This window comes from Camelina sativa, chromosome 12 (genome assembly GCF_030686135.1).
Source record: "Camelina sativa cultivar CO46 ecotype springtype chromosome 12, ASM3068613v1".
In the NCBI taxonomy this organism is placed as follows: Eukaryota; Viridiplantae; Streptophyta; class Magnoliopsida; order Brassicales; family Brassicaceae; genus Camelina; species Camelina sativa.
This window is the reverse complement of record NC_141891.1, coordinates 40,969,770-40,996,973: the sequence shown is the minus strand read 5'-3', so window position 1 is coordinate 40,996,973 and position 27,204 is coordinate 40,969,770. Positions and strand designations below refer to the sequence as shown.

At 36.3% G+C, this 27,204-nt stretch overlaps 3 protein-coding genes and 3 pseudogenes across 5 annotated transcripts; 3 read left to right on the top strand and 3 right to left on the bottom strand.

The window, feature by feature from the left end:
* On the bottom strand, positions 1-2,567 carry LOC104732917 (uncharacterized). 2 transcript variants are annotated; one of them, XM_087478805.1, is made up of 5 exons: positions 2,533-2,567; positions 1,473-1,685; positions 1,019-1,390; positions 724-930; positions 1-634 (listed from the first exon to the last, which is right to left on the bottom strand). In XM_087478805.1, exons 2-5 carry the CDS (start codon positions 1,678-1,680, stop codon positions 72-74), a joined length of 1,350 nt encoding a protein of 449 aa, XP_087334931.1. In that variant the 5' UTR covers positions 1,681-1,685; positions 2,533-2,567; the 3' UTR covers positions 1-71. The 2 variants fall into 2 exon arrangements, with proteins under 2 accessions (XP_087334931.1, XP_087334930.1); XM_087478804.1 differs by lacking the exon at positions 2,533-2,567 and having other exon boundaries at positions 1,473-1,858.
* Positions 2,568-6,002: 3,435 nt separating this feature from the next.
* Positions 6,003-6,103, top strand: LOC147933421 (small nucleolar RNA R71; annotated as a pseudogene).
* A 5,762-nt stretch (positions 6,104-11,865) lies between these two features.
* On the top strand, positions 11,866-12,786 carry LOC104734015 (transcription factor MYB105 pseudogene; annotated as a pseudogene).
* A 4,817-nt stretch (positions 12,787-17,603) lies between these two features.
* LOC147933420 (uncharacterized) lies at positions 17,604-18,614 on the bottom strand. Its single transcript, XM_087477449.1, has 2 exons — positions 18,412-18,614; positions 17,604-18,234 (listed from the first exon to the last, which is right to left on the bottom strand). The coding sequence occupies exons 1-2, from the start codon at positions 18,612-18,614 to the stop codon at positions 17,604-17,606; spliced, it is 834 nt and encodes a 277-aa protein (XP_087333575.1).
* Positions 18,615-21,181: 2,567 nt separating this feature from the next.
* On the top strand, positions 21,182-23,538 carry LOC104734013 (pentatricopeptide repeat-containing protein At5g39350 pseudogene; annotated as a pseudogene). Its single transcript, XR_015575497.1, has one exon. The product of XR_015575497.1 is annotated as a pentatricopeptide repeat-containing protein At5g39350 pseudogene (transcript).
* On the bottom strand, positions 23,380-25,168 carry LOC104732916 (EID1-like F-box protein 2). Its single transcript, XM_010452518.3, has 2 exons — positions 24,873-25,168; positions 23,380-24,441 (listed from the first exon to the last, which is right to left on the bottom strand). Exon 2 carries the CDS (start codon positions 24,430-24,432, stop codon positions 23,683-23,685), a length of 750 nt encoding a protein of 249 aa, XP_010450820.2. The 5' UTR covers positions 24,433-24,441; positions 24,873-25,168; the 3' UTR covers positions 23,380-23,682.
* Positions 25,169-27,204: the final 2,036 nt, after the last annotated feature.

Sequence of the window (27,204 nt, the reverse complement as noted above, 5' to 3'; positions counted from 1 at the left end):
TCCCCTGGAAAATATATTATCTAAATTAGCAGACAAATATGTACATAAAAAAAAACGACAAAACACTGAACTCAACTCCGAGTATATTTTGCAAATAATCCATGTCCCATATCAAAAAATCCCTGTCCAATATCAACATAAGCCCTGACTGATGCATCATCACCATAACCCTTCCTCCTCAGAGCTAAAATAGGATCCCAAAAAACGCCATCTTCTTCTTTGATTGGGAAACCTTTGACGTCCCAAAACACATCTATATCAGTGGTGAATCTGTTTGGTATTCCAATATTAGAAAAAGCAATAGGCTCCTCCTTTCTGCTGCTCTTGATTGGCTCCTCTCTGCTCTTGAAGAAAGGCATTTCGAGTGGGCCTCCATGAGATAGGCTACTCTTAAGCAAGGATAATCTTACACTAGGAAGCTTACTTGCTGAGATATCATAATCATCAGGTACTGCTAAGAAAACATGGTAATGCCTGTCCTCCAAAGCTTCAAGTGCACTCAGTAAATACGTTTTTTCTTTGATGTCTTCTGACATTACCATCAAAGTTAATGTTTTATAATTAACCACAGGATTGTTAAATGCCCACAAAACAATATCCACTAACATGTTATGAACTCTCGAATCTTTGTTCCCTGAAAAAAATATAACGTACGTTAGTAGAGATACGTATACAAAAAAAAAATAAAAATAAAAACAAACATAGATAGGGGAAGGAATTAACCTCGGACGATTTTGATTGGAGAATTCGGAGGCAAACGAAGACGGGGGGAATTCTTATCAACATAAGCCATGATTGACAACTCACCAACATCAGCCTGAAGTAAACATCTCAGACGATGATATATATAATCATAAGATCCACAACTGTTATAACCTGACAAGAAGTCATCATCATCGAAACAGTCCCAGAAGACGCATGTCATAGACTCTGCAAAACAAACATCAATGATACATAAAAAACCAAACCGAACTACTTAGAAGAACTAAGTACATATATAGAGATAGAGGGGTCTTACTTGCGTCAGAGTCTCCATCAGAAAAAGCAACAGTCTCCTCTCTACTCTTTCGCCTATGGTCAAGACCTTCTGGGACGGTCTTGGGCTTTCCTCCATCTAATAGGCTTGCGCTAGTGCAAAGCCAGTCGAAGCTTAGCGTAGGTAGCTCATATGAAGAAGAGAGATGAGGAGGCAGTGCTAACAGAAGAACATTGTAGCACGACGATTCTTTCAAATTCTGAAGGCTTTCAAGGAAATACGTTTTCTCTTTGATGTTTTCTGAGATTAACATCAAATCTAATGCTTCAGAATTAAGCTCACAATTAGGAGATTGTTTTAGTGCCCACGATAAAATGTCTAATAACATACTTCTAACTCTGGCACATTTATCCCCTGGGAAATAAATATATATAGATAGATTATTATTAGAGACACATATCATAAGAGTCAACAAAACAAAAAAATTTCAATTTACCTTGGACGAGATGGATGGTGATACCAGCGTTCCGATAAACATCAAGATCATAGGGGAACTTTTCCTTATCAGCATAAGCCATGATTGACAACTCACCAAGAACATAACCATCCTTCTCAAGAGAAGATTTCAATTTTTGATAAACCAAATCAGTACGCAGACCAACAGGAAACGGGAAATCCTCAACGTCCCAGAAGACGCATGTCATCGACTCTGTGCAAGAATCATAAACAATCAGAGATCTATATACTATGAGTTTATTTACGACCATATGAAATCAAATCAAACTAGAGAGAGAGACATCTGATAGGCTCAAATTATCCCTAGAGCTACTCTCTCAAACAAGAGATCAGTTGCAGTACTTAGGGGTCGAATCCACAGAGACTCAAGATCAAACACAATAGACTGTAAAGTTTTGTAAATTACGCTAAACAAGTTAAATTGAATTGAAATAAAGCAATGCAAATATTTAAATAAAAGTGATGTGAATTCAGAAAATCAAAAGAGCTAAGCCTAGGGAATTTCTCAGGAAATTATGAAATATTAAATCAGATAAATTAATTAAGGTTCAAGCAATAAAAATCAGATCTAGAACTCTAAACTTTTGATAAATTAAATCAGTTCTCACTGCAAATAATATCTAAATTTAAAACCAGAAAATCCAAATCTCTTTGTAAAATTCCAAGTAATAAATCAGCTTTAAAAACAGGTTTAGATAAGTTCACAGAATTATTCATTCAAATCTCTTTGTAATAAACAATTCTGCTCATCAATGGTTTAATCAGGAAAACAATTATATTCTCATATCAATTTATTTCCCTAAGATAACAATTCTAGGTGATCAATCAAGAATTATTGTGAAGAACAACCAAGGATGAAGATCATAAAAGATTAAGAACCCTAAAAATCTCAGATCTAATAAATCATAAAAACCCTATGAAAACCCCTAAACCTAACAAGCAAATTACTCAGACATGTTTAATGAAGAACAAATCATAATTCTGAATAACATGCAATAGATATTAAAAGAATAAGAAAGAGTTTAGAAATTCTTCTCTACAAAGCAGATCAGATCTCTCCCAAAAAGCTCTCAATATCTCTCTCTCAAAAACTGCTAGAAAATAACTTAAGGGTTTGGAAAATCTAAAAACACTATTTATATGTCCTAAAACACGTCAGGGACTTATGTTGCAAATATGGAAAACTTTGGGGCAACTTTTGTAAAACTTCCAATTTTTGGGTCTTGAGTCGGCAGAAAGGGGTGTCGACCGATGCTCTTAAGTGGTGTCGATCGACACTCTTGTCTTGATCCGAGATTTCTGCTCCAAAACGATCCAAATTGCTCCATTTCGCTCCTTTCATGCTAAAAACCTGTAAAGACTCAAAAACAATCTAGAAACAAATGAAAAGACACTAAAAGACTCCTTATATCATGGTTAAAAACCATAAAAACCATGATATATCAACTCCCCCAGACTTAGCCTTTGCTTGCCCTCAAGCAAAACATAAGCTTAGACCTGTGAAAGAGGTTTGAAAACAGGGAACTCACTCAACTGCATAATGATTCTTATTTGCACTCTTCATTTACCTGACTCAAGAACTTACTACTTATACTTAACCATGATAAGCATCAACATTCCTTACTCAAATCCCACAATCCTTTGGAATCTCTGAAATCTCCATTGTCATCTCATTAGTCAATATTAAAGCAAGTACAGGTGAGTTCTTACCTTGGGTGTATTGAACAGTGGCATATGGACTCTTTTCAGGCCAAGACATTCTTCTTACATCTCCTTTCCTCTCCCTTTTCTCACTTCCATTATTTTTTTCTTCTTTCTATTTTTTTTCTTAATCAAAGGTGTAAGCGAATACCGAGGTCATCGGTAATTTACCTACCCCTCACTTCTAAGCTTTGTGTGATCATTTGACTCAAGAGTAGAATAATGAGGTCACTGGTAATTTACCTACCTCTCTAAACTGATCAAAATCATCTCATCTTTTATTCTCTTTTTTTCTGATTTTTTTTAAGCACTGAAGGGAAGAGAGAGGGGAGACATACTTTGAAAAATTGCACTGTCTTGTATGGCCTGAAGAAGAAGTCTAGTCCACTGATTTCCAACCCCAAAGTAAGAGATTAAGTCCGGTTAAAATCCTGATAAAAGTTGAGACAACGTTAGATCAATCAGATATCCATTGAATAAGGGCTTTCAGGATTGTTGATAAGGCTCATAGTCTTTCTAAGATTCAGTTTTGAGATCAAGCATAAACAAATAATCATTAGAGTGTTAGCCAAATAAGAGAAATCATTAATCAAGATCATAATTCCCAAAGACAAAAAGAAAAATTTTGAAAAATTTGACTCAAACTTTATGGTTTTGACTGACACAACTGAAACTCAAAAACAAAAACATAGTTAGTACTAACCTCCCCCAGACTTAAACAACACTGTCCCCAGTGTTATCAAGTAAGAGGAAAGCAAAAATAAAAATAAAATAAATAGAAATCAAAATCAAAAGAAAAAGAAAAACTTACCAGTGGGTTGCCTCCCACTAAGCGCTTGTTTTCAGTCATTAGCTTGACTGTGCTGGAGCTCAGGAACCTGGTGGAGCAGAACATGACATTGAAATCCTCTTCATCCATGGTGGTGTATAAGCTTTAGGTGCATGAGGTCTTGGCCTTACCTGAGGGCTCTGGAGTGTGGAGTGAGAGACTTTCTGTTGGGGAACAGGATTCTGACTTGGAACATCAGTTTTGGAGCTGTTCTGTCTCGGTCGTGGAGGGGTGTCGATCGATACCGTCTTGGTGGCATCGATCGACACTGAGCCTGATGCTCGTGTTGCAGAAACTTTTTCAACAGAAAAAGTCTGTCCATCAATAGTAGGAGCTCTCCTCAGCTTATCCATCTCGAAATTCAAACTCAAACCATCCACATTTAGTGCTATGTGTCCCTTCTTCACATCAATGATGGCACCAGCTGTAGCCAAGAAAGATCTTCCTAAGATGAGAGGATCTTTAGGCTCTTGATCATACTTCAGCACCACAAAGTCAGTGGGAATCATGAAGTTGCCAACCTTAACTGGAATATCCTCTAAAACACCTTCAGGAGTTCTTCTGGATCTATCAGCTAGGATTAGAGAAATCTGAGTTGGCTTGAATTCTGTCATCCCAAGTCTCACAGCAACAGAATGTGGCATCAAGTTGATGCTAGAGCCAAGGTCACAAAGTGAGTGTGAAAACCTTCCTGCTGAGATAGAGCAATCAAGTACAAAGCTTCCAGGATCTGGTAACTTCTCTGCAGTCTTACATTGAATGATTGCACTCACTTCCTTAGAGACAACCACCTCTTGCTTTCTCTCCTTCTTCCTCTGAACAGGCTGGTTCAACAGAATTGCACTAACATCTTTTGTAAGCAGTGCTCCTTCCTCAGGGCTCAAACCATTTGATACCATTCTCTTGACATAGCGCCTAAGTGGTGGTGAAAGCTTTATTGCATCAATCAAAGGCATCTCAATCATCACCTTATCCATCATTGCCTTGCATCTAGCTTCTTCCATCTCCTGCTTAGACTTTCTTGGCTTGGGAAAAGGAACCTTAGGCTTGTAGACCCTTTCAACTGTTGGAACCTGAGATTTTGCAGTTTCTGGGTTCGTCTGGCTAGAGTGTCGATCGACACCCAGGTGGTGTCGATCGATGCCATCATCTGGATCCGACAGATTGGCCGATTTTTCTCCTTGTTCTGCAGAAAAAATGTCACCATCATCTTCATCTCTCACTGATATGGCATTGCAAGCATGCTTGGGGTTTAACTCAGTTCTTCCAGGAAGAAAACCCTCTTGTCGTTTGACAGACCCAGCAGTCTGAATAACCTGATTCTCTAACTTCTTGACATGAATGTTCAATGCTTCTATCTTCCCATTCAGCTCAGTGTAGACATTGTCAATCTTTCCATTGAATGTCACTGTCAAATTCTCTTGACCTTGTAGAATCTGCTCAAGCATGGCCTCCATTCTACTCTCAGAAGAAGTCTTAGGAGGTGGAGACTGATAAGATGAGTTCCCATATGTCCTTGTATGGCCATTATTCTGTTGTTGCTGCTGATACTCTGGCTTGGAAGTGTAGCCTGAATAGTTCCCACTGTAAGGCCTATTGCCTTGCTGAGTTCCAAACTGCTGTCCCTGATACCCAGCTCCATACACATAGTTGACATCCTCCTCTGAATTCTCTGGCTCTGGCTCAAATGTCTCAACTTCAGCAGCAAATTGGACTGACTTCTTTCCCACAAGAAGATTGTGCACTGAATCAAGCTTAGCATTGACAGAAGCTAACTGGTTTGAATCAAATCCTCCATGCAATCTCTTCCTTTCAGCATCTGCTCCCTTAGTGCTATTGCTAGAAGCCAAATTCTCAATCAAAACTTCAGCATCTTCTGGCATTCTTGTCTTGAAATTCCCATGACTTGCAGCATCCAAAGCTAACTGATACTTCCAGTCACACCCTCTGAAGAAAATACTCAGCAATTGAACCCTTGAAAAACCATGGTGTGGACAGTCCCTCTGATAAGCTTTGAATCTCACCCAAGCTGCCTTGAATGCTTCATCTGGTCTTTGCTTGAAAGTGGATAGCTTGACTCTCAACTCATCTGACATTGCATCATCATAGAAATGGTTGAGGAAAGCCACTTTGACTTGTTGCCAAGATGTCAAAGATCCAGCTGGCAACTGCTTCAACCACTGAGATGCCTCTCCTGCAAGTGAGTATGGGAAGAGCTTGCAGAATATGAAGTCCTCAGTCACTCCATTAGCCTTGATACTGGTCACAAGATCCTCAAAATGCTCAATATGGTCCAGAGGCTTCTCATGGGGCAAAGCAGAGAAAGGTCTCTGCCCAACTAGCTGAAAGTAAGCAGGCTTCAGCTCAAAGTCATTTCTCTGGAATGGAGGAGGAACAATAGCAGACCGGTTCTCATACACCAGATCGGCCCGATTGTAGTCAGCAATGGTCCTGATCAGATCCCGGTTGTTCTCTTGTCGTCGAACTGGGTTCTGTACGTGGTTGGCAGCTCCACGCACGTCTGCAGGTGGGTGTCGATCGATGCCACCTGGTTGGTGTCGATTGACACCGAGATCCGGATCAGCCTGCTCGTTGACAACAGCCTGACCTCCAACGACACCACCTTGCTGGTTCACAACAGCCTGCTCGTTGACAACAGGTTCAGGAATCACGTTTCCTTCTGCATCAAGCTTTTGGCCATGCTCATTGCGCAAGTGGCCCTCTTGATCCCTCAAAACACCAGCCTCATCACGCATCAGAATGATCGTATTAACCATCTTCAGAGATTTAGCTGCCTTTCTGTTCTCACGTTCAAGCTTTCCCAACTCTTTGTTTGACAAATTCACAGTAGGACCAGACTTGTTGTTCCTTGTGTGAGGTTTAGGAGGCATGCACCTGAAACACCAAAGAGAAGAAAAAAAGACAAAAACGTGTAAGTAGAAAATAAAAAGAAAAATTTAGACGAAATTAAAAACTTAAATCTAATGGTAGAATCAGAGAGTCCCCGGCAACGGCGCCAAAATTTGATAGGCTCAAATTATCCCTAGAGCTACTCTCTCAAACAAGAGATCAATTGCAGTACTTAGGGGTAGAATCCACAGAGACTCAAGATCAAACACAATAGACTGTAAAGTTTTGTAAATTACGCTAAACAAGTTAAATTGAATTGAAATAAAGCAATGCAAATATTTAAATAAAAGTGATGTGAATTCAGAAAATCAAAAGAGCTAAGCCTAGGGAATTTCTCAGGAAATTATGAAATATTAAATCAGATAAATTAATTAAGGTTCAAGCAATAAAAATCAGATCTAGAACTCTAAACTTTTGATAAATTAAATCAGTTCTCACTGCAAATAATATCTAAATTTAAAACCAGAAAATCCAAATCTCTTTGTAAAATTCCAAGTAATAAATCAGCTTTAAAAACAGGTTTAGATAAGTTCACAGAATTATTCATTCAAATCTCTTTGTAATAAACAATTCTGCTCATCAATGGTTTAATCAGGAAAACAATTATATTCTCATATCAATTTATTTCCCTAAGATAACAATTCTAGGTGATCAATCAAGAATTATTGTGAAGAACAACCAAGGATGAAGATCATAAAAGATTAAGAACCCTAAAAATCTCAGATCTAATAAATCATAAAAACCCTATGAAAACCCCTAAACCTAACAAGCAAATTACTCAGACATGTTTAATGAAGAACAAATCATAATTCTGAATAACATGCAATAGATATTAAAAGAATAAGAAAGAGTTTAGAAATTCTTCTCTACAAAGCAGATCAGATCTCTCCCAAAAAGCTCTCAATATCTCTCTCTCAAAAACTGCTAGAAAATAACTTAAGGGTTTGGAAAATCTAAAAACACTATTTATATGTCCTAAAACACGTCAGAGACTTATGTTGCAAATATGGAAAACTTTGGGGCAACTTTTGTAAAACTTCCAATTTTTGGGTCTTGAGTCGGCAGAAAGGGGTGTCGACCGATGCTCTTAAGTGGTGTCGATCGACACTCTTGTCTTGATCCGAGATTTCTGCTCCAAAACGATCCAAATTGCTCCATTTCGCTCCTTTCATGCTAAAAACCTGTAAAGACTCAAAAACAATCTAGAAACAAATGAAAAGACACTAAAAGACTCCTTATATCATGGTTAAAAACCATAAAAACCATGATATATCAGAGATCTATATACTATGAGTTTATTTATGACCATATGAAATCAAATCAAACTAGAGAGAGAGACATCTTACTGGGGTCGGTGTCTCTTTCGGCCATGGTTTGGACGGCGGAGATTAAGATAATTAGAGAGAGACTTGAGAAGAGAGATTTGGTTGAAAGGGTGGCGCGAACAATTTGTTTTTTACAAAATATTAATTTAATCAACTTAATTAGATATGTCTATTATTTTATTATTAATAATGTTAAAAAATAATAAATTGATAATTTAACTCGCTGTAAACCGTGGGACAAACTATTTCTTCATTGGTAACATCTTAATTTTTTGTATTTTTATATATATTATAAATATTAGATCGAGTTAGTTTATGAATCTTTTTTTATATTAAAAATTTTAGATTGAGTTAGTTAAAGAATATCTTAATTTTTTAGAATATAATTTAACTTTTATTTTAAACTGATCATAGTTTAAAATTTTAAATATGTTAATGAGAAAGAATGGAAGTAAATTTTAAATTTATGGTAGAATAAAATAAAATTAGGTAATTGTATTTATAAAATTTAACCAAGAAAAAAAAAAGTGAAAGTGAAATATTAATTTATAATATGATCAATAAGGAAAACAAAGTTGTTATTTCATTGCTTTTAATCCAAATTTGAGTATTTGAGTATAGAAAATAGTTATAATATGTATTGAAAATCAATTTACAGTCTAATATGTGTTATATGTGAGCCAATAGAAGGTGAAAAGAAAGTAAATGTCAGAAAGGCAACGAGTGTATTGATATAAAGTAATGACGAATGAATAACTAAAATTTTGAAAATAAATTACTAAAACTGAAAAATATAATGATATAAAATTGAACCTATCCAACTTATGATCAGTCAGTGATCATGAGATTCCAAGCTTAATCCCACGGAAGAATGGAAACGATGTGCAGGTAGTGTGATTGACTCGCTCAATCAGTGGGTTAATCGAATCATCAATGAACGAAATACGGATGTTAAACTTATCAACAAACTTAATCCGCAGATTCAAATAGGCCTAAGAAACTCATTCTCTTAAGACTAATGAATAAATGACAAAGACTCAAACTTTGACAAAAGAAAAGTTTCTTCTTACTTTAAAGATGAGCAAGGGTGTGTTTACAAAGAGGAACGAACTGAGCTTATATAGACTCGAAAATAAGACTACTCTAACGTTCTAAAAGTTTAAAGAACGAAACAAATGAATCAAACTTAATGCATATGGCCGTTGGAGACGAGACTGTGGTGTATCCACCAAATAAGGAATGTCTTGTTGCTCGAATCTTGAGAGCTTGGGAAGGTAGGTGTGACTTCTTGGAAACACTCTGGGACGTGAGGAGTATATTTAAGACGCATCAGCTTTGATAGGGAAAGAGGCAAAGAGCCGTTGCTGAACAATCTTCTTAAGCTCCAAACAAGGCTCGGTTTCGGATATGGAAAGTGAAAGTGTGGGAGGATCCGACTGATCCCATGTGTCTTGGTGCACCTTAGAGTGTTGTAGGGAGCTTCTAGAATTAGCATAAAGTATCCTGGGAGCCAATGATACGTTTGGAGTCTCCAACATCTGCAAGGTTCCAAATTAGTCAAGTCAAGGATCCTTCGGTTTAGAAAAATTTAATATCTCCTATACCAAAATTGGTATTAAATAGACTCCAATTTGACGAACTCCTCTGATGGGTTAAGTTTCCAAAACAATTTGACTGGCTATCGGCATACGGCATTCCCTTGGATATGTGGTATATTTGGAAAGCGAAGAATGCATGAGTTTTCGAGAATAAGGATGAGCGTCCTGAGGAGGTTATTCAAGTAGCAGAAGGTGAGGCGACGACATGGCATCAGACTCAGGTGGAGCGTGATGATAAGGATTTCCCCTCACCCCCGTTAGACACTAACCCTCGACTGAGGGTGGCCGCAACTCCCCTTCCCACTTTTTATTCCAGCTATCGGTGCTTTGTAGATGAATCTTGAAAAACGGATGATAAGTTTGTAGTGCCGAATGGTTTTGTACGTTGTTTCAGGATTTTTCGCCGACTATGGGAGCCACTATTTTCCGGCGTAGTCTCTCTCCCTTACATGTTGAAGTAGAAGCTTTCATCTGGGTTATGCGGTGCATGATCATACATGAATATCGAGATGTTGCTTTCTTTACAGAATGCTCAAGACCTGGTGAAAATAGTGGTTTCTCCTTTTGACTGGCTGACATTCTTAACGTACCTCGACGATTTCAAAATTGACAGGAAGAAGTTTACTTCTTTCTCTTTATCTCTTATTTCTAGATATGTAAATGTAATTATGGATTCTTTAGCACGCCAAACATATTCTTCTCTGCAGAATATTTTGTATGTAAATAGTTTCTCTCACCCAATTGACTCATATGAACTAATTTTCCGTTGTAAAAAAAAAAAAGTCTAATATGGAGGAAAGAATTTACGAATGCAGTTGTGTTTTGTCATATATTAATATTTATATATCTATATATATATATATATGTGTGTGTGTGTATTTTTCAGCTATTAATATTTTTAATTTTGTTTGAATGCATACTACACGACAGGAGTATAACCATTCTTTTACACAGCTTAGAAACCATAATTTATCTAATATTAATTAATTACAATTAAAAATTGTATTTGTTTATCAAAAGTAAGTTTGTATTACTGCAATTAAGTGGAATAACACAGTCAAACAAATATATCATCCGACAACAATTTTTTAAAAAACTACCAAAAAAAACAGTCAAAAATAACATATTAGGGTAGAGACTTAAAATAAACACCTTTAATAAGTCAAAATTGTTGAAATCATTTATCACCATTATTGTATGGTTGGTCAAATTAAAACATTTCACTCATATGGTAAATACTTAAAACCACAATATACTATATATCTTAGTAGTGTCTTGAGAAGAATTAAGTAAGCCACTAGTACTCACTTCTACAGCCTTCTCACCAAATTCGGGTTCGAACCCGATCCCTCTCAAAGAAAGATGTATAATTTGTAATGTTGTCAAAAAATAAAACTTAATAGTGTCTCATCAGTCATTTCATAGTATTGGCGGCGCCGCATTTTCTGTTTAGCTTAATCAATCCGGATTCTAAGTTTCACAACAATGCAATCTACTTTATCAGCTCTTGAGGTATAAACATATCATATCTTTCTAACAAGCTAGTTCAATCACTCTTTTTGTTATCACATATAGATTCATCATTCTTTGTCTTCATCATTGACTATTAGCAGAATATTAATTAATCTTTGAAAAAAAATGGAGCAATATTTCGTTTGTACCGATAGATATGTTTAGGAATACCTAGATCGATGAGATCCAAGCAACAAATTTATAATTAAAGAAAAAAAAAAATCTCAGATTATTGAAATGGTTCTTATTACTTCTTCGCAAAACAAGAAAAAAAGATGTGTGTGTTTTAATTATTATTCTCTTTGCACGCTCTCTTCGGATTTCCGGTTTTAAAAATCACATTCACATAATATATAAATGTACGTACGTATATATGGTTTTTGAATGTAAGGAACTGAGCTTTTGATACACATATGTTAATCAATATACGCCGGTGACGTCCATTTGTAGAGACCATCCAATGAGGTTGGAGAAAACAATATTGCATCATTGGAAAGGATGAATCACGAGGAGAAGAACAAGGAGAAAGTTAGCTCGTCTAGAGAACAATGGAAGCCTTCAGAGGATTTGAAACTCAGAGAGCTTGTGGCTGAGCATGGTCCTCGAAACTGGAATCAGATTGCAGAAAAAATACAAGGACGAACAGGTAATAAAATGTGCTTTTAATTTTGTTTCTCATCAGTATGTTTTGAAATATATATACATATATATATATATATATACATAAAAAAATATCTATATATCTTGTGGTTTTGTTTATCACATTTCTTCGTTTATTGTTTGTTGAAGGCAAGACTTGTAGAGCAAGGTGGTCTCGCCATCTTGATCCAATGATCAACAAGGCAAGTTTCACTGATAAAGAAGAAGCAATACTACTTGAAGCTTACGAAAAATTGGGTAGCAAATGGTCTTTGATCGCTAAGCTTCTCCCTGGAAGATCTGACGAAGCAGTGATAAACAATTGGACCAGAATCATGAAAAGAAAGACAGAAGGTGAGATAAACATATATTTATACGATACCGTCTTTATATAAACAAATTAAACCTTACATTAATCTCATCATGTAGATTTTGTTATAAAGTTTTGAACACTACAACCCATTTAATTCAGAGTCTTTTTTCATGTTTTTGATTGTGTGGTTTACAGATAGTGCAAGTGATGAGAGTAGAGAGATCAATAACTCTAGCAGGAAGATGCCACAAGAGGAAACCACTGACCTGATCACAGATGCAATGCAATGTTCAGCTCTTCATCATCACTTGTCTATCGTACATGCAGTTCCCTTGGCAATGTCCGCACCACCGCATGTCTCCATCTCTCAACCATCATCATCATCATCATTACCATCAAAAGCAGAAGATACAAAGGTTAAGATACCCCCGAAGTTTATAGATTTTCTTGGGGTAGGCGATTCTTAAAAGAAAATAAAGTATTCTCAACTTAAAATATTATGCTTTTCATATATATGTAAAGAAAGTTTATGTGATTTTAATTACAATTATTTTCAAACTTACTGCAATTGGTTTCAAATTTTGAGCTTAGTTAAATCTACAAGATTTTCCATTCAATTAGTTAGATCGCGTGATAACTGCAGCCACTTTGATTATTGTTCCGCATTTCAAAATTTAGAAGTACTTTACCTTTTTTTCTATAACCTTTGTTTCTCAATATCAGTTACTCCCTCCATTTTATATTACTTATCATTCTAGGTGATTTCACACATATTAAGAAAACAATTTAATTTTCTATTTTACTCTTCATTTATATATTATTTCATTTGTTTTAAGTAATTAATAAGCTAAAAGTGAGTGATATAAGACTGGAAATTTGATTGATAAAGTTGCATCGTAAGATCATCTCCAATGGTTTTTCCTATTTTTTCCTCTATAATAGAGATGAGTTTTACTCCAATGGTTTTCCCTATTTATTCCTCTATAAAAGAATATTCTAAATATATACTATTTTTATTCTATAATTAACACCTTTTCTTTATAAAAATTACAAACTAACCCATTTTACTTTAAATTTTGTAACACTTTTATAAAATTATCTTTTGCAAATGGTAGTCTCAATATTTTAGAATAAATATTTATACTTAAGTTTATATTATTAGTTCTTAAAAATACTTATTTTATTTATTTTGGTAAATAAATTTTTTTTTAAAAGATTAAGAGGACTACTTTGTAAATAAAATAGTTCACCTCTATATATAGAGGAACTTGTTGTAAATTAGGGAGTTTAGGGAGTAAATCTCTTAGGTTATTATTGATAGGAATTGAGGTTACAACATGTATATATAGTGTTACAAGTCCTAAGGTAAAACCGACATACTAATGCTATCGCCGATGGGCTTCGACCAACGGGCCGAAGGCTCTCGACCAAGTGTGGTCGAGAGGCTGCGCACGGACAAACTGATAATGGGCCGGTTGGATAGAGTCCACCAAGTGTTTTACAACACTCCCCCTTGGACGATACAACCGTGCCTATGCGAGGAAGGGATCGATGCAATGTGCTTTGGGGATGCTGCCTCATTAAAACCTTACCAGGAAAACCCATTGGGACAAAACCTTAGTGAAGGAAAAAGAGTACATCACACATTGCTCCCCCTGTTCCAAGCATCACTCCAAGTCCTTAAGCCTCCGCATTCCAATCTGGTGCGTGAGCTTCCTGAATGTTGTTGTCGGTAATGCCTTGGTGAAGAGATCGGCTGAGTTGTCACATGACTGAACTTGCACCACTTGAACTTCTCTGGCCTTTTGTAGTTCATGTGTGTAGAAGAACTTCGGCAGGATGTGCTTTGTCCGATCTCCCTTGATGTAACCTTCTTTGAGTTGTGCGATGCAGGCTGTATTGTCTTCATAGATGACCGTTGCTGATTTGTCTATGTCCATGCCACTGTCTGTCCGAATGTGCTGAGTCATTGACCGCAACCAAACACACTCACGGCTGGCTTCATGCATGGCTAGGATCTCTGCGTGATTTGAGGATGTGGCTACTAGAGTCTGCTTCATAGAACGCCAAGAGATCGCTGTACCACCGTGTGTAAACACATAACCTGTTTGTGATTTACCATTGTGTGGGTCGGACAGATAACCTGCATCAGCAAAACCAACTAAACCTTCTTTGTTATGGTTAGTGTAAAATAAACCAAAGTATGTCGTTCCTTGTAGGTAACGCAGAATATGTTTTATACCATTCCAGTGCCTTATGGTTGGACAAGAACTGTATCTTGCCAGAAGGTTTACTGCGAAGCATATGTCAGGTCTAGTGTGGCTAGCCAAGAACATTAATGCTCCTATAGCACTGAGGTAAGGCACTTCAGGACCAAGAATTTCTTCATTGTCCTTCTTAGGAGCAAATGGATCTTTATCCACTTCTACACTTCTCACAACCATTGGGCTAGTCAATGAGTGAGCTTGCTCCATATTAAATCTCTTGAGTACCTTTTCTGTGTATGCCTTTTGATGCACAAGGATCCCATTGTTTATGTACTCAAGCTGTAACCCCAAACAGAATTTTGTCTTGCCTAGGTCTTTCATCTCAAACTCTCTTTTGAGATATCCTACTGTTTGGGCGATTTCCCCAGAGGTTCCAAGGATGTTTAAATCATCCACATATACTGCTATTATCACAAATCCCTTATTCGCAAATTTCTTTATGAATATACAAGGACTGATCGGGTCATTCCTATAACCTTCTTTGGCTAAATATTCACTTAGCCGGTTATACCACATACGACCACTCTGTCTCAGTCCATAAAGCGATTTGTCTAGCCTTATGCAGTATTGGTCTCTAGAACTCTTCTTATCTTTGAGTTCTATACCCTCTAGTAATCTCATATAAATTTTATTATCCAGTGGACCGTATAGATATGCAATTACAACATCCATTAACCGCAAATCTAAACTTTCTCTTATGGCCAGACTTATTAGATATCTAAAAGTCGTTGCATCCATCACAGGGGAGTATGTCTCCTCATAATCTATGCCAGGTCTTTGAGAGAATCCTTGTGCTACGAGCCTTGCCTTGTATCTGACAATCTCGTTTCTCTCATTTCTCTTTCTTACAAAGACCCATTTGTGTCCAACTGGTTTAATTTCTGGTGTTATCCTTAAGGTCGGACCAAACACACTTCTCTTCTTTAAAGAGTTTAGCTCCACATCTATGGCTTCTTTCCATTTAAGCCAATCTTTGCTTTATGTACACTCTAGTATAGATGTGGGCTCATGATCCTCATTTATTTCAAGTGCTACCTTGTATGCAAATATATCATCAATGTCGACATCTTTTCGGTTCCATTGTATTCCAGACATTATATAGTTTATCGAGATCTCATTGTTGTCAACTCCTTCAGGCTCTTGAGGTTCAGCGTCCTGAGCCTCATTTGGTGCCGTAGGAGTTTCTGTGACAACGTCTGGCTTTTCTAGAATTCCCTTAGCCTCGGTCTATTTTGCACTCTTTGTTTTCCGAGGATTCTTATCTTTGGAACCTAATGGTCTACCCCGTTTCAAACGTGGCATAGACTCTGTAGTAACTTGATTATTGTGTTCCTTGTGAACATCAATACGTACTGGTGCATTGCAAGCTGGTATGTACGATTTTGTTACTCTTTTCGGGTCAACAAAGGAATCTGGCAATTGATTAGCTAGCTGTTGAAGATGTATAATCTTCTGAACTTCTGCATCACATGCTATAGTTCGAGGATCTTGCCATTCTAAGGATGTTTGATTCCATGTCAATTCTTTGCTCAGCTTGATGGTCTCCCCACCTAGCATAGGGAATTCGGACTCAATAAATTGACAGTCCGCGTATCTGGCCTTGAACAGGTCTCCTGTCAGTGGCTCGAGATACCTTATTATGGTGGGAGACTCATACCCCACATATATTCCCATTCTCCTCTGTGGTCCCATCTTTGTTCTCTGTGGTGGATCAATTGGTATATAAAAGGCACAACCAAATGTCTTAAGATGGGATAAGTCTGGCTCTTGACCCGATAGGAGTTGGGATGGGGAATATTTGTGTTCACTAGATGGCCTGATGCGTATGAGTTCTGCTGCGTGTAAGACCGCGTGTCCCCAAGCCGACACAGGAAGCTTCGATCGCATTAACAATGGTTGAGCTATCAATTGTATTCGTTTAATGAAGGATTCAGCTAATCCGTTTTGTGTATGTACATGTGCCACAGGATGTTCCACACTCACCCCCATGGACATACAGTAATCATTAAACGCTTGGGATGTAAATTCACCAGCATTATCTAGACGTATAGTCTTAAGTGGAAAGTCTGGAAAATGTGCTCTTAATCGAATGATTTGAGCTAAGAGCTTAGCAAATGCTAAGTTTCTCGTGGATAACAAGCATATGTGGGACCATCTGGTTGATGCATCTATCATCACCATGAAATATCGAAATGTCCCACTAGGTGGGTGTATCGGCCCACATATGTCACCTTGTATCTTTTCCAGAAAATGTAAAGTCTCTCTTGTGACTTTTACTGGTGAAGGTCTTATAATAAGTTTCCCTTGTGCACATGCCACACATGTGAGATTCTTAGGGAGAACTTTTCTTTCTTTAAGGTTGTGCCCTTTTGAACTCTTTATCAATTTACGCATCATGTTAGTTCCCGGATGGCCAAGCCGGTCATGCCATAAAGTGAAACTTTCTTTGTATATTTTGTGCTTAGCCAAGTTGGCTTCTATCATGTTAATCTTAGCATGGTATAGACCAGAGGCTAAGGCAGGTATAGTCTCTAGGATCTTCTTTTGTCCTTTCACATTTTCTGTAATGTAGAGGAACTCTTTAGATCCTTCACCCTTGGTTTCAATATGATAACCATTTGACCTTATGTCTTTAAAGCTCAATAAGCTTCTCTTAGAGCTGGGTGAGTATAAAGCATCACATAACTCAATATGAGTTCCGTTAGGCAACAATATGTGTGCTTGGCCGTAGCCTTCTATAAGATTTGCTATACCCGCAATTGTATTAACATTTGCACTTTTCATTATAAGATTTATGAAATATCTCTTATCTTTTAGTATGGTGTGGCTGGAGCCACTATCCACTACTAATTCACTCATGTCCTCGGCCATGTCTATAAATAGGACAAGAATTTCGGATTTTAATAGAGTAGTTTATAAAATAAAATCCATTGAATTTAATTCAAAGCAATTATCCATTACATTAAAAGGAAATAAAATCATAAAGCATAGAAAATAAACCAAAATAAATTCGAAATTCATTCAACATCTTTGAGGCAGTCGGAGGTCTCATATCCTAGCAAGTCATCATTCTCATGATCGAAGTCTCCTTCATCATCGATGTGTACATAGTTTGCTTCTGGATTTTTCTTAAGAGATTCTTGGTATGCATCAATGAGGTGTTTGGGAGTTCTGCAGTTCTTGGCCCAGTGGTTTGACATACCACATCGGTGGCAAGTCGATTTGGCCTTGGATTTTGGCTTAAAGGACCCACGGCCCTTACCACCACGTCCGCGGCCTCCTCGACCAGCCTGGCCCCCTCGACCACTACGTCCCCTGCCACCACGGCCACCACGGCCATAGTGTCTATCTCTGTGGACGTAGTTGATCTCACTAGGCTCCTTAGGCTCATTAGACTCAACTACAGCTTTCTTTCCCAAGTCGACCTTATTTGCTTCTGGTAATGGGGCTGTACCAGGAGGTCGCATAGCACTGTTCATCATCAACAACTCATCGTTCTGCTCAGCGAGCAGTAAACACTCAATGAGTTCCCCATAGTCAGCAAGCTTTTGGTGCCGATATTGTTGCTGGAGTACTCTGTTATTAGGGCTGAAAGTAGACAATGTCTTCTCAATCAGCTCCTGCTCAGTCACCTCTTTCCCACACAGCCTAAGGAGTGAGACAATCCTAAAGAGCTCAGAGTTATACTCTTCCACGGATTTGTAATCCTGGATCCTTAGGCTCTTCCAATCAAACTCTGCCTTTGGAAGGAGCACCGTCTTTTGGTGCCCATAACGGCGTTTAAGCTGTGTCCAAAGGGAGAGAGGATCTCTTAGGAAGAGGTACTGGCTTTTGATACTCTCAGCAATGTGATGATGTATGTGCTGGAGACACTTACTCTTGTTTCTGTCCGTAGACTCAATATCCTCATCGATGCACCCTTTCAGGCCATTTGATGACAAGTAGATTTCGGTGTCATTGGCCCATTGCAAGTAATTCTTTCCGGAAGCTTGCAGGATAGGGTAGTCTAGGCTCTTGAGATTAGCCATCTGCATAAATATAGACAACCGATAGTTAGCATGCGGTATTTGAGACCGAACCATGCAACAAATAATTTTCAGGTCATGCGGTATTTGAGACCGAACCATGCCTTAGGTCATGCAGTATTTGAGACCGAACCATGCCTTGCCTCTTATAGTTTTTCGGTTTAAATTCATGCATGCAAGACAACAAAACTAAATAGCTATATGCATGCAACAATTTCCTTATTCCTAGATAGGATTTCCTTATCTTATAATTTCCTATTTGATTTAGGATTAAATATTTTTTTTGATTTTAAGGAATTTGGATAATTACTATTTTATTAGGAACTTATCCTAACTAATATTTTAATTTCCGATTTAAAGTTTAATTTATAGAAACTTAACAAAAGTTTTTATTCAATCGGATTAACTTAGGATAATTACTATAATTTTAATTTGGAAATTATCCTAGAACAACTCTAAAATTTTCGAGTTTATGAATTTAGGATCTAGGGGATTTTCTTCTTGAATTTCTCAAGAACAGTTTAAACAATCCTAAAATATAATTCATGCAATCGATTTTATAATAACCTAAGCATGGTCCGATTTTAATTGTTATGCATGAATGATCCAAGTTTTAATTTCCTAGAACAATCTGTAATAATCTGATCCTTATGAATCTAAAACAGTTCTAGGTTCTTATGCAACAATCAAGCAGTCAATCAACAATTTTAAAGCTTGATATAATTTGGTGCAATTTAACAAACAATCTAACAATCCTATGTGAATAGATTTTAAAGTTTATAGGATTATAGATCTTAAATTTGTTTGTTAGTTTACTTGGATATTTTAGGGTTCAATAGTTTTTAGTTCCAGATTCAATTATGTGGTTTTAAGAAGTTTGAATTTTGTTTACCTTAACACCACAAGGATTCTGACTGGAATTGATCTGGGAGCTAAAGACCTCAGATATCTCTTGACCACGAACCACGAACAGCTTCCCTATGAACAGCTCCTTGCTTCCCGCGAACAGCTTCTCGCACTCACCCCCGATCGACGAACCGCGAACAGCAAACCTCGACCAAGCTGTCGAGAGAACTTTGATCACAAGCTAAGGGTTGCTTGTGAACAAGAGGATCTTCGAACAGGAAGGATTTGATCTCGGATGGAAGTAAGAACAGAAAGTCGGTTTTAGGGTTTTAGGGTAAGGGAGAATAGGCGGCTGCTTTAGGGTTTTGGGAGAGAGGCTATCGTGCTGATAACGTGTTGTAAATTAGGGAGTTTAGGGAGTAAATCTCTTAGGTTATTATTGATAGGAATTGAGGTTACAACATGTATATATAGTGTTACAAGTCCTAAGGTAAAACCGACATACTAATGCTATCGCCGATGGGCTTCGACCAACGGGCCGAAGGCTCTCGACCAAGTGTGGTCGAGAGGCTGCGCACGGACGGACTGATAATGGGCCGGTTGGATAGAGTCCACCAAGTGTTTTACAACAGAACTCTATTTTTTCCTCTATAAATAGAGAAAAAAAATAGCAATCTCTATTATAGATGTGAAAATAGAGTACCATTGGAGCAAAAATTACTCTATAATAGAGTATAGAGGCAAAAATAGAGGACCATTGGAGATGTCATAAACATAAAACGACAAGTAATATGAAACAAAATGTTTCCTCTCGAATGACAACTAAAAGAAACCGGATGGAATATATTTGATAGAAAATTGTCAATTATAGTTTAGCACGATCGTGTTTAATTAATACTTCTTTGGATTCACAAAAAAATATCATTTTGATATATTTCATACAAATTATACATATATATCCCTATTTAATAAATAGTTAATGATTTAAATTCAATAATAACTAGCTTTGAGTTAAGGGTAAAATTATGAAATTAGTGTAAAAATTATATTGAAAATGTAGAATGACACTCTTTGTGAAACAAAAGGAATATATTTTTTAGTTTTGATTTGTTAAAAATTGATTATACCTAATATTTTGATTTTGATACAATTACAGTTAATTAATTGTTACATATAATATATTTATAAAAAACCATAACTATATATTTTTATGGTTACAATTTTAACAGTTGTATACAGTTACAGTTTTAAAATAGTATGGTTACGGTTTGATTTTTGATCATGCCAATTATTTTCCAAGTTCAAGGGTTAATATTACAAAGCGTAAATAGTCTGATGGCTGCTTTGTATTCTTTTTCCTAGAAAAGAAAAACTGCTTAAATGATCGTTTCGAGAGAAATATAAGGTCATTGATACAGACTAATTGGTATCAGATTGTTGACTGTTCATAGCGATCAATGAGTTTTGTAATACAATGTACAATTTGGTATTTCTATAAAGAAAAGTTAGCTATGCACAACTTTCATATAAGAAGATCGATTACAGTAGAGAAAAATAACGGTTTCAAGTGGCCGTTAGCGAGTAAGGCTTTAACGTAAGCATCGTTGAATTTACTCCTTAGTTTATATCATCTTTGGCTCGTATTTCTGCTAAGGTAATAATTTTGACTTTGTAAACTAGTTACCATATAAATTTGTTTTTAGCTGGAAAAAAAAAAAGTTTACCGTTTAAATGAATAAGAAAAAGAAAACGACACACAGTTCTCGTGGTAAAATTACAATCCGGCACGCACTTCGGTCTGCTCTATCGCGTTCTTTTTACAAACCCGACCCCAGTAAAAAGAGAGTCTTTACGCTTAAATGAGCGAGGTATTGCGCAGAGCCAAACACGCTCTTAGCGTCAAGCGATACCAATCTCTCTTGAATCACTATGCAGCTACTCAATCAATCTCCAAAACCAAGGCTTTACACTGCCACATCATCACCGGAGGTAGAATCTCCGGCCACATTGTCTCGACTCTCTCCGTCACATATGCATTATGCGGTCACATCGCTTATGCACGGAAGCTGTTCGAGGAAATGCCTGAAAGCTCTTTGCTTTCATATAACATTGTTATTAGAATGTACGTTCGTGATGGATTGTATCACGATGCTGTTAATGTGTTTATTAAGATGGTTAGTGAGGGAGTTAAGTGTGTTCCTGATGGTTATACATACCCTTTTGTTGTCAAGGCTGCTGGAGAGTTGAGATCGATGAAACTGGGGTTGGTTATGCATGGGAGGATCTTGAGAAGTTGGTTTGGTGCTGATAAGTTTGTGCAGAACGCGTTGTTGGCTATGTATATGAACCTTGGGAAGATTGAAATGGCGAGGAAGGTGTTTGATGTGATGCAGAACAGAGATGTGATCTCGTGGAACACTATGATAAGTGGGTATTATAGGAATGGTTATATGAATGATGCTTTGATGATCTTTGATTGGATGGTAAATGAAGGTGTTGACCCTGACCATGCCACGGTTGTTTCCATGTTGCCTGTTTGTGGTCACTTGAAGGATTTGGAAATGGGAAGAAATGTTCATAAATTTGTGGAAGAGAAGCGTTTAGGGGATAAAATAGAAGTGAAGAATGCGTTGGTGAACATGTACTTGAAGTGTAATCGTATGGATGAGGCGAGATTTGTCTTTGACAGGATGGAGCATAAGGATGTGATCACATGGACTTGTATGATTAATGGATATACTGAAGATGGGGATGTGGGAAACGCTTTAGAGTTGTGTAGATTAATGCAGTTTGAAGGCGTAAGACCTAATGTTGTGACTATAGCCTCTCTTGTTTCGGCATGTGGTGATGCTTTGAAGCTGAATGATGGTAAATGTTTACATGGTTGGGGAATAAGGCATAAGGTTTATTCTGATATCATCATGGAAACATCTTTGATCAGCATGTATGCTAAATGCAATCGCATAGACCTATGCTTTAAAGTATTTTCAGGGGCTTCAAAAAACCATACTGGTCCTTGGAGTGCAATTATTGCTGGTTGTGTACAGAACGAACTTGTGAGGGACGCGTTGCATCTTTTCAAATGGATGCGACGGGAAAATGTAGAAACCAACATTGCTACATTAAACAGTCTTCTTCCAGCATATGCAACTTTGGCAGATTTGCGCCAAGCAATGATTATTCATTGCTATCTAACCAAAACCGGGTTTATGTCAAGCCTTGATGCTGCTACAGGGATGGTTCATATTTACTCAAAGTGTGGAACTTTAGAATCTGCTCACAAGATATTCAATGGAATCCAGGAGAAACACAAAAGCAAAGATGTGGTTCTATGGGGTGCGTTAATATCTGGCTATGGGATGCACGGAGATGGTCATAACGCTATGCTAGTTTTCATGGAAATGGTTCGGTCTGGTGTGACTCCAAATGAAATCACGTTTACTTCTGCCTTAAATGCTTGTAGTCATTCCGGTTTGGTTGAAGAAGGCTTGACATTATTTAGGTTTATGCTTGAAAATTATAAAACGGTAGCTCGATCAAACCATTACACTTGCATCGTTGATCTCCTTGGTCGAGCAGGTCGGTTAGACGAAGCTTACAATGTCATTACAACAATTCCATTTGAACCGACCTCAACCGTTTGGGGCGCATTGCTTGCTGCTTGTGTCATGCACGAGAATGTCCAGCTTGGAGAAATGGCAGCATATAAGCTGTTTGAGCTTGAACCAGAGAACACAGGGAATTACGTGCTGTTGGCAAATATCTATGCAGCGTTAGGACGATGGAAAGATACGGAGAAGGTGAGAAAGATGATGGAGGATGTTGGATTGAGAAAGAAACCGGGTCGTAGCACAATCGAGATGAGAAGTAACTCAGGTTGATAAATTATGCGAGGGATTCAAAGCAGAGAGATCCTTGGCAATTTTTGGGTCGAACAGTTATAAATGTAACAGAAATAAATGCGTCTATTACAATTTGCAAGTGTTGTTCATACATATACATGTACAAAATCAACAAATGGTTTGTAGATGCACACCAATGGTAGATTGAGAATCTGAAATCCTTAACTCTCTTCTTCAAACCTTGTAAACCTTCAGCTTTCACAGTTTGACACCAACTCTGTGCAAAGTGATGATTTCCCAAAGTCTAGCAACAACAAATTCACATGTAACTAGAAACAGAGAGATTCAAGCATTTCCTACAAAGGAAAAAGCAATGTCTCCAATCACTGAAACTCGGTAGCCCCTTCAGAATCAGACAAGGGTAAGAGTGTACAAACTCCAAGCATATGCCCATTGAGGCAAACATAATACTCAATGCTATCTTCATAAGCACCCAATCTACAGCTTGCACTTTGTGGTATCATTTTCGCCTGAAGCATACTCCACAGCTTCGCTTTGCAATACGGACAAACTTCTGTAGGATGAAATGGTGTGCCTTTCTTAATAAGCAACTTCCTCACCTTAGACATTGAAAACGATTTAAAAATCCCACGGAAGAATCCCAAATCACCATCTTCTCCTTGATCAAGATGTTCACAAGGATCAGAAACATAGAGAATATCATCAGTTCGACATTGTGGAGGAAGAAAGCTCCTTCCAGATGTTCTAGAGAAGCGAGTTCTATGAACAAAATGACCAGGGATTTGAACATCGGGAAAGAGTCCACCTTTACTCGAACCAGAGCAGTAAATCAAAAGTTTCCCAAGCGCTCTCCAACTCCCATCAACACTATGGCTACCACTAGATTGAAGGTCAGACATCATCTTGGGCGCTCTACCTCTGCAGAACTCTTTCCAAAGTAACCGCTTAGCGAGATCATCAAACCATTTACAAACACAAGATAGAGTGGCGATTACATTAGGATTCCAGTTTAGATGCTGAACCATAAGAAACAATACTTCTTCACTAATATGTCCTTTCGTACAATGACAAGTCGCCGAGTGAATGCAACGGTATTGTTTTGCTATAATCATTTCCTCAACCTAGCAGAACAACCAAATCGAGAAAAAACCAATCTTTAGATAAGATAATTATCATACAGTATCTAACCACACAAGTTGCAGTTTTCATTGAACAAATGCATTAAGTAAAGCAAAAACACTTAAACTAATTGTTAAGCTGACCATAAATGCTACACCAAATCAAAGACGCATTCTTTATAGATATATAAACAGCTATGCAATCAAATTAATTTATAGGTCAACCTAAATTAAGTAAAAATAGGACCTTTTAAGATGCCCACAAGACCAAAATCAAAATATTAAGAATCAATCAGATACAAATTTACATAGAAGTTCGATAAAACCAATGAAGACCCTAAACCCCAAGATGACTAATGAACCTTATCAATTTCTTTTCCAGAACCATGATTCTTACAATGTGAAAACATCTTCATGGGAACAGAATCTCTCACCTTAGCTTATAGAAGTGCGAAACTTTTGAGTAGAAGAATCGAGATTAGGGTTTTGAGCTCTAAGGAGAACACAAAATCTGACCAGAGACAAAAGGGTAAAGGTTCAACATTTCAAGTAATACAGCTATTTCCAGCAATACCCAGAAAGGAATTTTTTAATATATGAGCAAATGCATGCAAATTGTAAAAGAATCGAGAGAGAAGGAAGTCTGCTTTGTTTCCTAATTTTTTTTTTTTTTTTTCTGATTATTTTCTAATGTAAAAATTTGTCTGGCGACTCTGAGCTATGTTCAGGTACGGTGAGGTGTATGTTACGGTGTTTTTTCAAGAAGAGTTTGTGACTACCGAAGTCCCGTTAACAGTAACGGCCCGTTCGGCAAGGGATTTTTTTTTTTAAAAGTCTCAATCATTACCATAACTAATAAGTTTAAGGGTAATATTAGAGCATTTTAAAAAGGCAACTATTTTTGGTGTTTTTAGATTAAATATAGGAAAAATGTTTGTCAGCTACTTGAAATATACAATATAAACAATATAAATGTTTATATACGCCAACACATAGCCACACATACAAACAATATAAATGTTTTCTTAACTACGTTAACTATTATCATTACATAAGGACATCCATAAACAAACATAGGTTATGTGTACAACACCATAAACATTCAGTTCCGGTGGTTGATTCGCCGGAATCTGGCGTTGACCAGTGTTGACCGACATTGACCAGTTTTAACCGGCGTTGACCAGTGTTGACCGGCGTTGACCAGAAAAAGATTAAAAAAAAAATATTTTTTTCTTTTTTCCTAAAATTAAGAATTTTTTTTTCATGTATTTTGATAAATAAATAAAAAGATAAATGATTTGTATAATTTACAAAACAAAATATAACAACAAAAAGTTATACAACAAAATTTTATGTGTAGTAGATTTTTTCATAAAACTATAACAAATATATACTTTTTCCTTTTAACAATCATTTTTTGTTTTGTATTTTCAAAGGTGGGGATTTTAAATATATCTTCTTTCTTTTTAATTATTTATAAGATTATGTCATTTGAAATATATCCAAGGCATTGCCAACTATTTTTTTACAAGACCAACCTTTGATTTTACAAAATCAACTTTTGTTTTTTAAGTATCTTCTAGATATATTTCTTTCATGTAAATAAATACAATTTTCATTATTTTCTTCCTTTCTTCTTCTTATTAAAAATAAAGAAATAGTTGGCAATGTCTTGGATATATTTCAAATGACATAATCTTATAAATAAGTATATATATATATATATATATTTAAAATTCCCACCTTCGAAAATACAAAATAAAATGATTTTTGAAAAGAAAAGGTATATATTTGTTATAGTTTTATGAAAAAAATCTACTATACATAAAATTTTGGTGGTATAGTTTTATTATATTATTTTATGTATATTTTCTGTATTAACAAAATTAGTTACTAGATATACCATAAATTTTGTTTGTCAGATAATTTTTAATATTTTTTTTGGTATATAATTGTCTTGTATTTTTTTTGTATAAATTTTTGTTGTTATATTTTATTTTTGTAAATTATAAAAATAATTTAATTTTTTATTTATTTATCAAATATACATGAAAACAAAAAAAAATATTATTTTTAGAAAAAAGAAAAAATAATTTCTGGTCAACGCTGGTCAATAGGTCAACGCCGGTTAACAATGGTCAATGTCGGTCAACACTGGTCAATGCCGGATTCCGGCCAACCAACCACCAGAGTTGAATGTTTATGGTGTTGTACACATAACCTATGTTTGTTTATGGATGTCTCACTAGTTGACGTAATTAATAAGACATTTATATTGTTTGTATGTGTGGCTATGTGTTGGCGTATACTTCAAGTAGCTAACAAACATTTTTCCTTAAATATACTAGGATAGTACCTGCGCTATGCCGCGGGGAGGATTTTGTATTTTTTTTAATGTTTTTTGTGTAATTTTAATTATTGTGTGTATGTTTTTTTTCTTTATATTATGTGTTATTTTGTATGTTTGTGTTGGAATAGAAATTCATTATATCTTTAGCATCTTATTTGTGAATTGTTTTGTGAATGATTCATTGTGCGGTTTTGATTTGCTGTATTTGTTTTTTTTTATTGATGTATTTTTTTATATATGTCAATTAAAGTATACTATGTACTTGGTTTGGATATATTGAATTATTGAAAAATATAATTGTGTTTGAATTCTAATTAAAATTAAAAGAATTTCATTTTAAAAAAGTTAATCATATATAATTTGAACTCTAAAGTCATGCTCCATTAAACATGCCTCTCTTCTTGAAAAAAAAGTCT

Excerpts from the sequence above, each read along its gene's own strand:
- LOC104732917 (XM_087478804.1), bottom strand. The coding sequence starts at position 1,743 with ATGGTCGTAAATAAACTCATAGTATATAGATCTCTGATTGTTTATGAT. Across the intron at positions 1,391-1,472 it reads CACCATCCATCTCGTCCAAG|GGGATAAATGTGCCAGAGTT; the intron begins GTAAATTGAAAT and ends TTTATTTCCCAG. Across the intron at positions 635-723 it reads TCCAATCAAAATCGTCCGAG|GGAACAAAGATTCGAGAGTT; the intron begins GTTAATTCCTTC and ends TATTTTTTTCAG.
- LOC147933420 (XM_087477449.1), bottom strand. The coding sequence starts at position 18,614 with ATGGCTAATCTCAAGAGCCTAGACTACCCTATCCTGCAAGCTTCCGGA. Across the intron at positions 18,235-18,411 it reads GCTGAGAGTATCAAAAGCCA|GCTGTGTGGGAAAGAGGTGA; the intron begins GTACCTCTTCCT and ends CTCACTCCTTAG.
- LOC104732916 (XM_010452518.3), bottom strand. The coding sequence starts at position 24,432 with ATGATTATAGCAAAACAATACCGTTGCATTCACTCGGCGACTTGTCAT.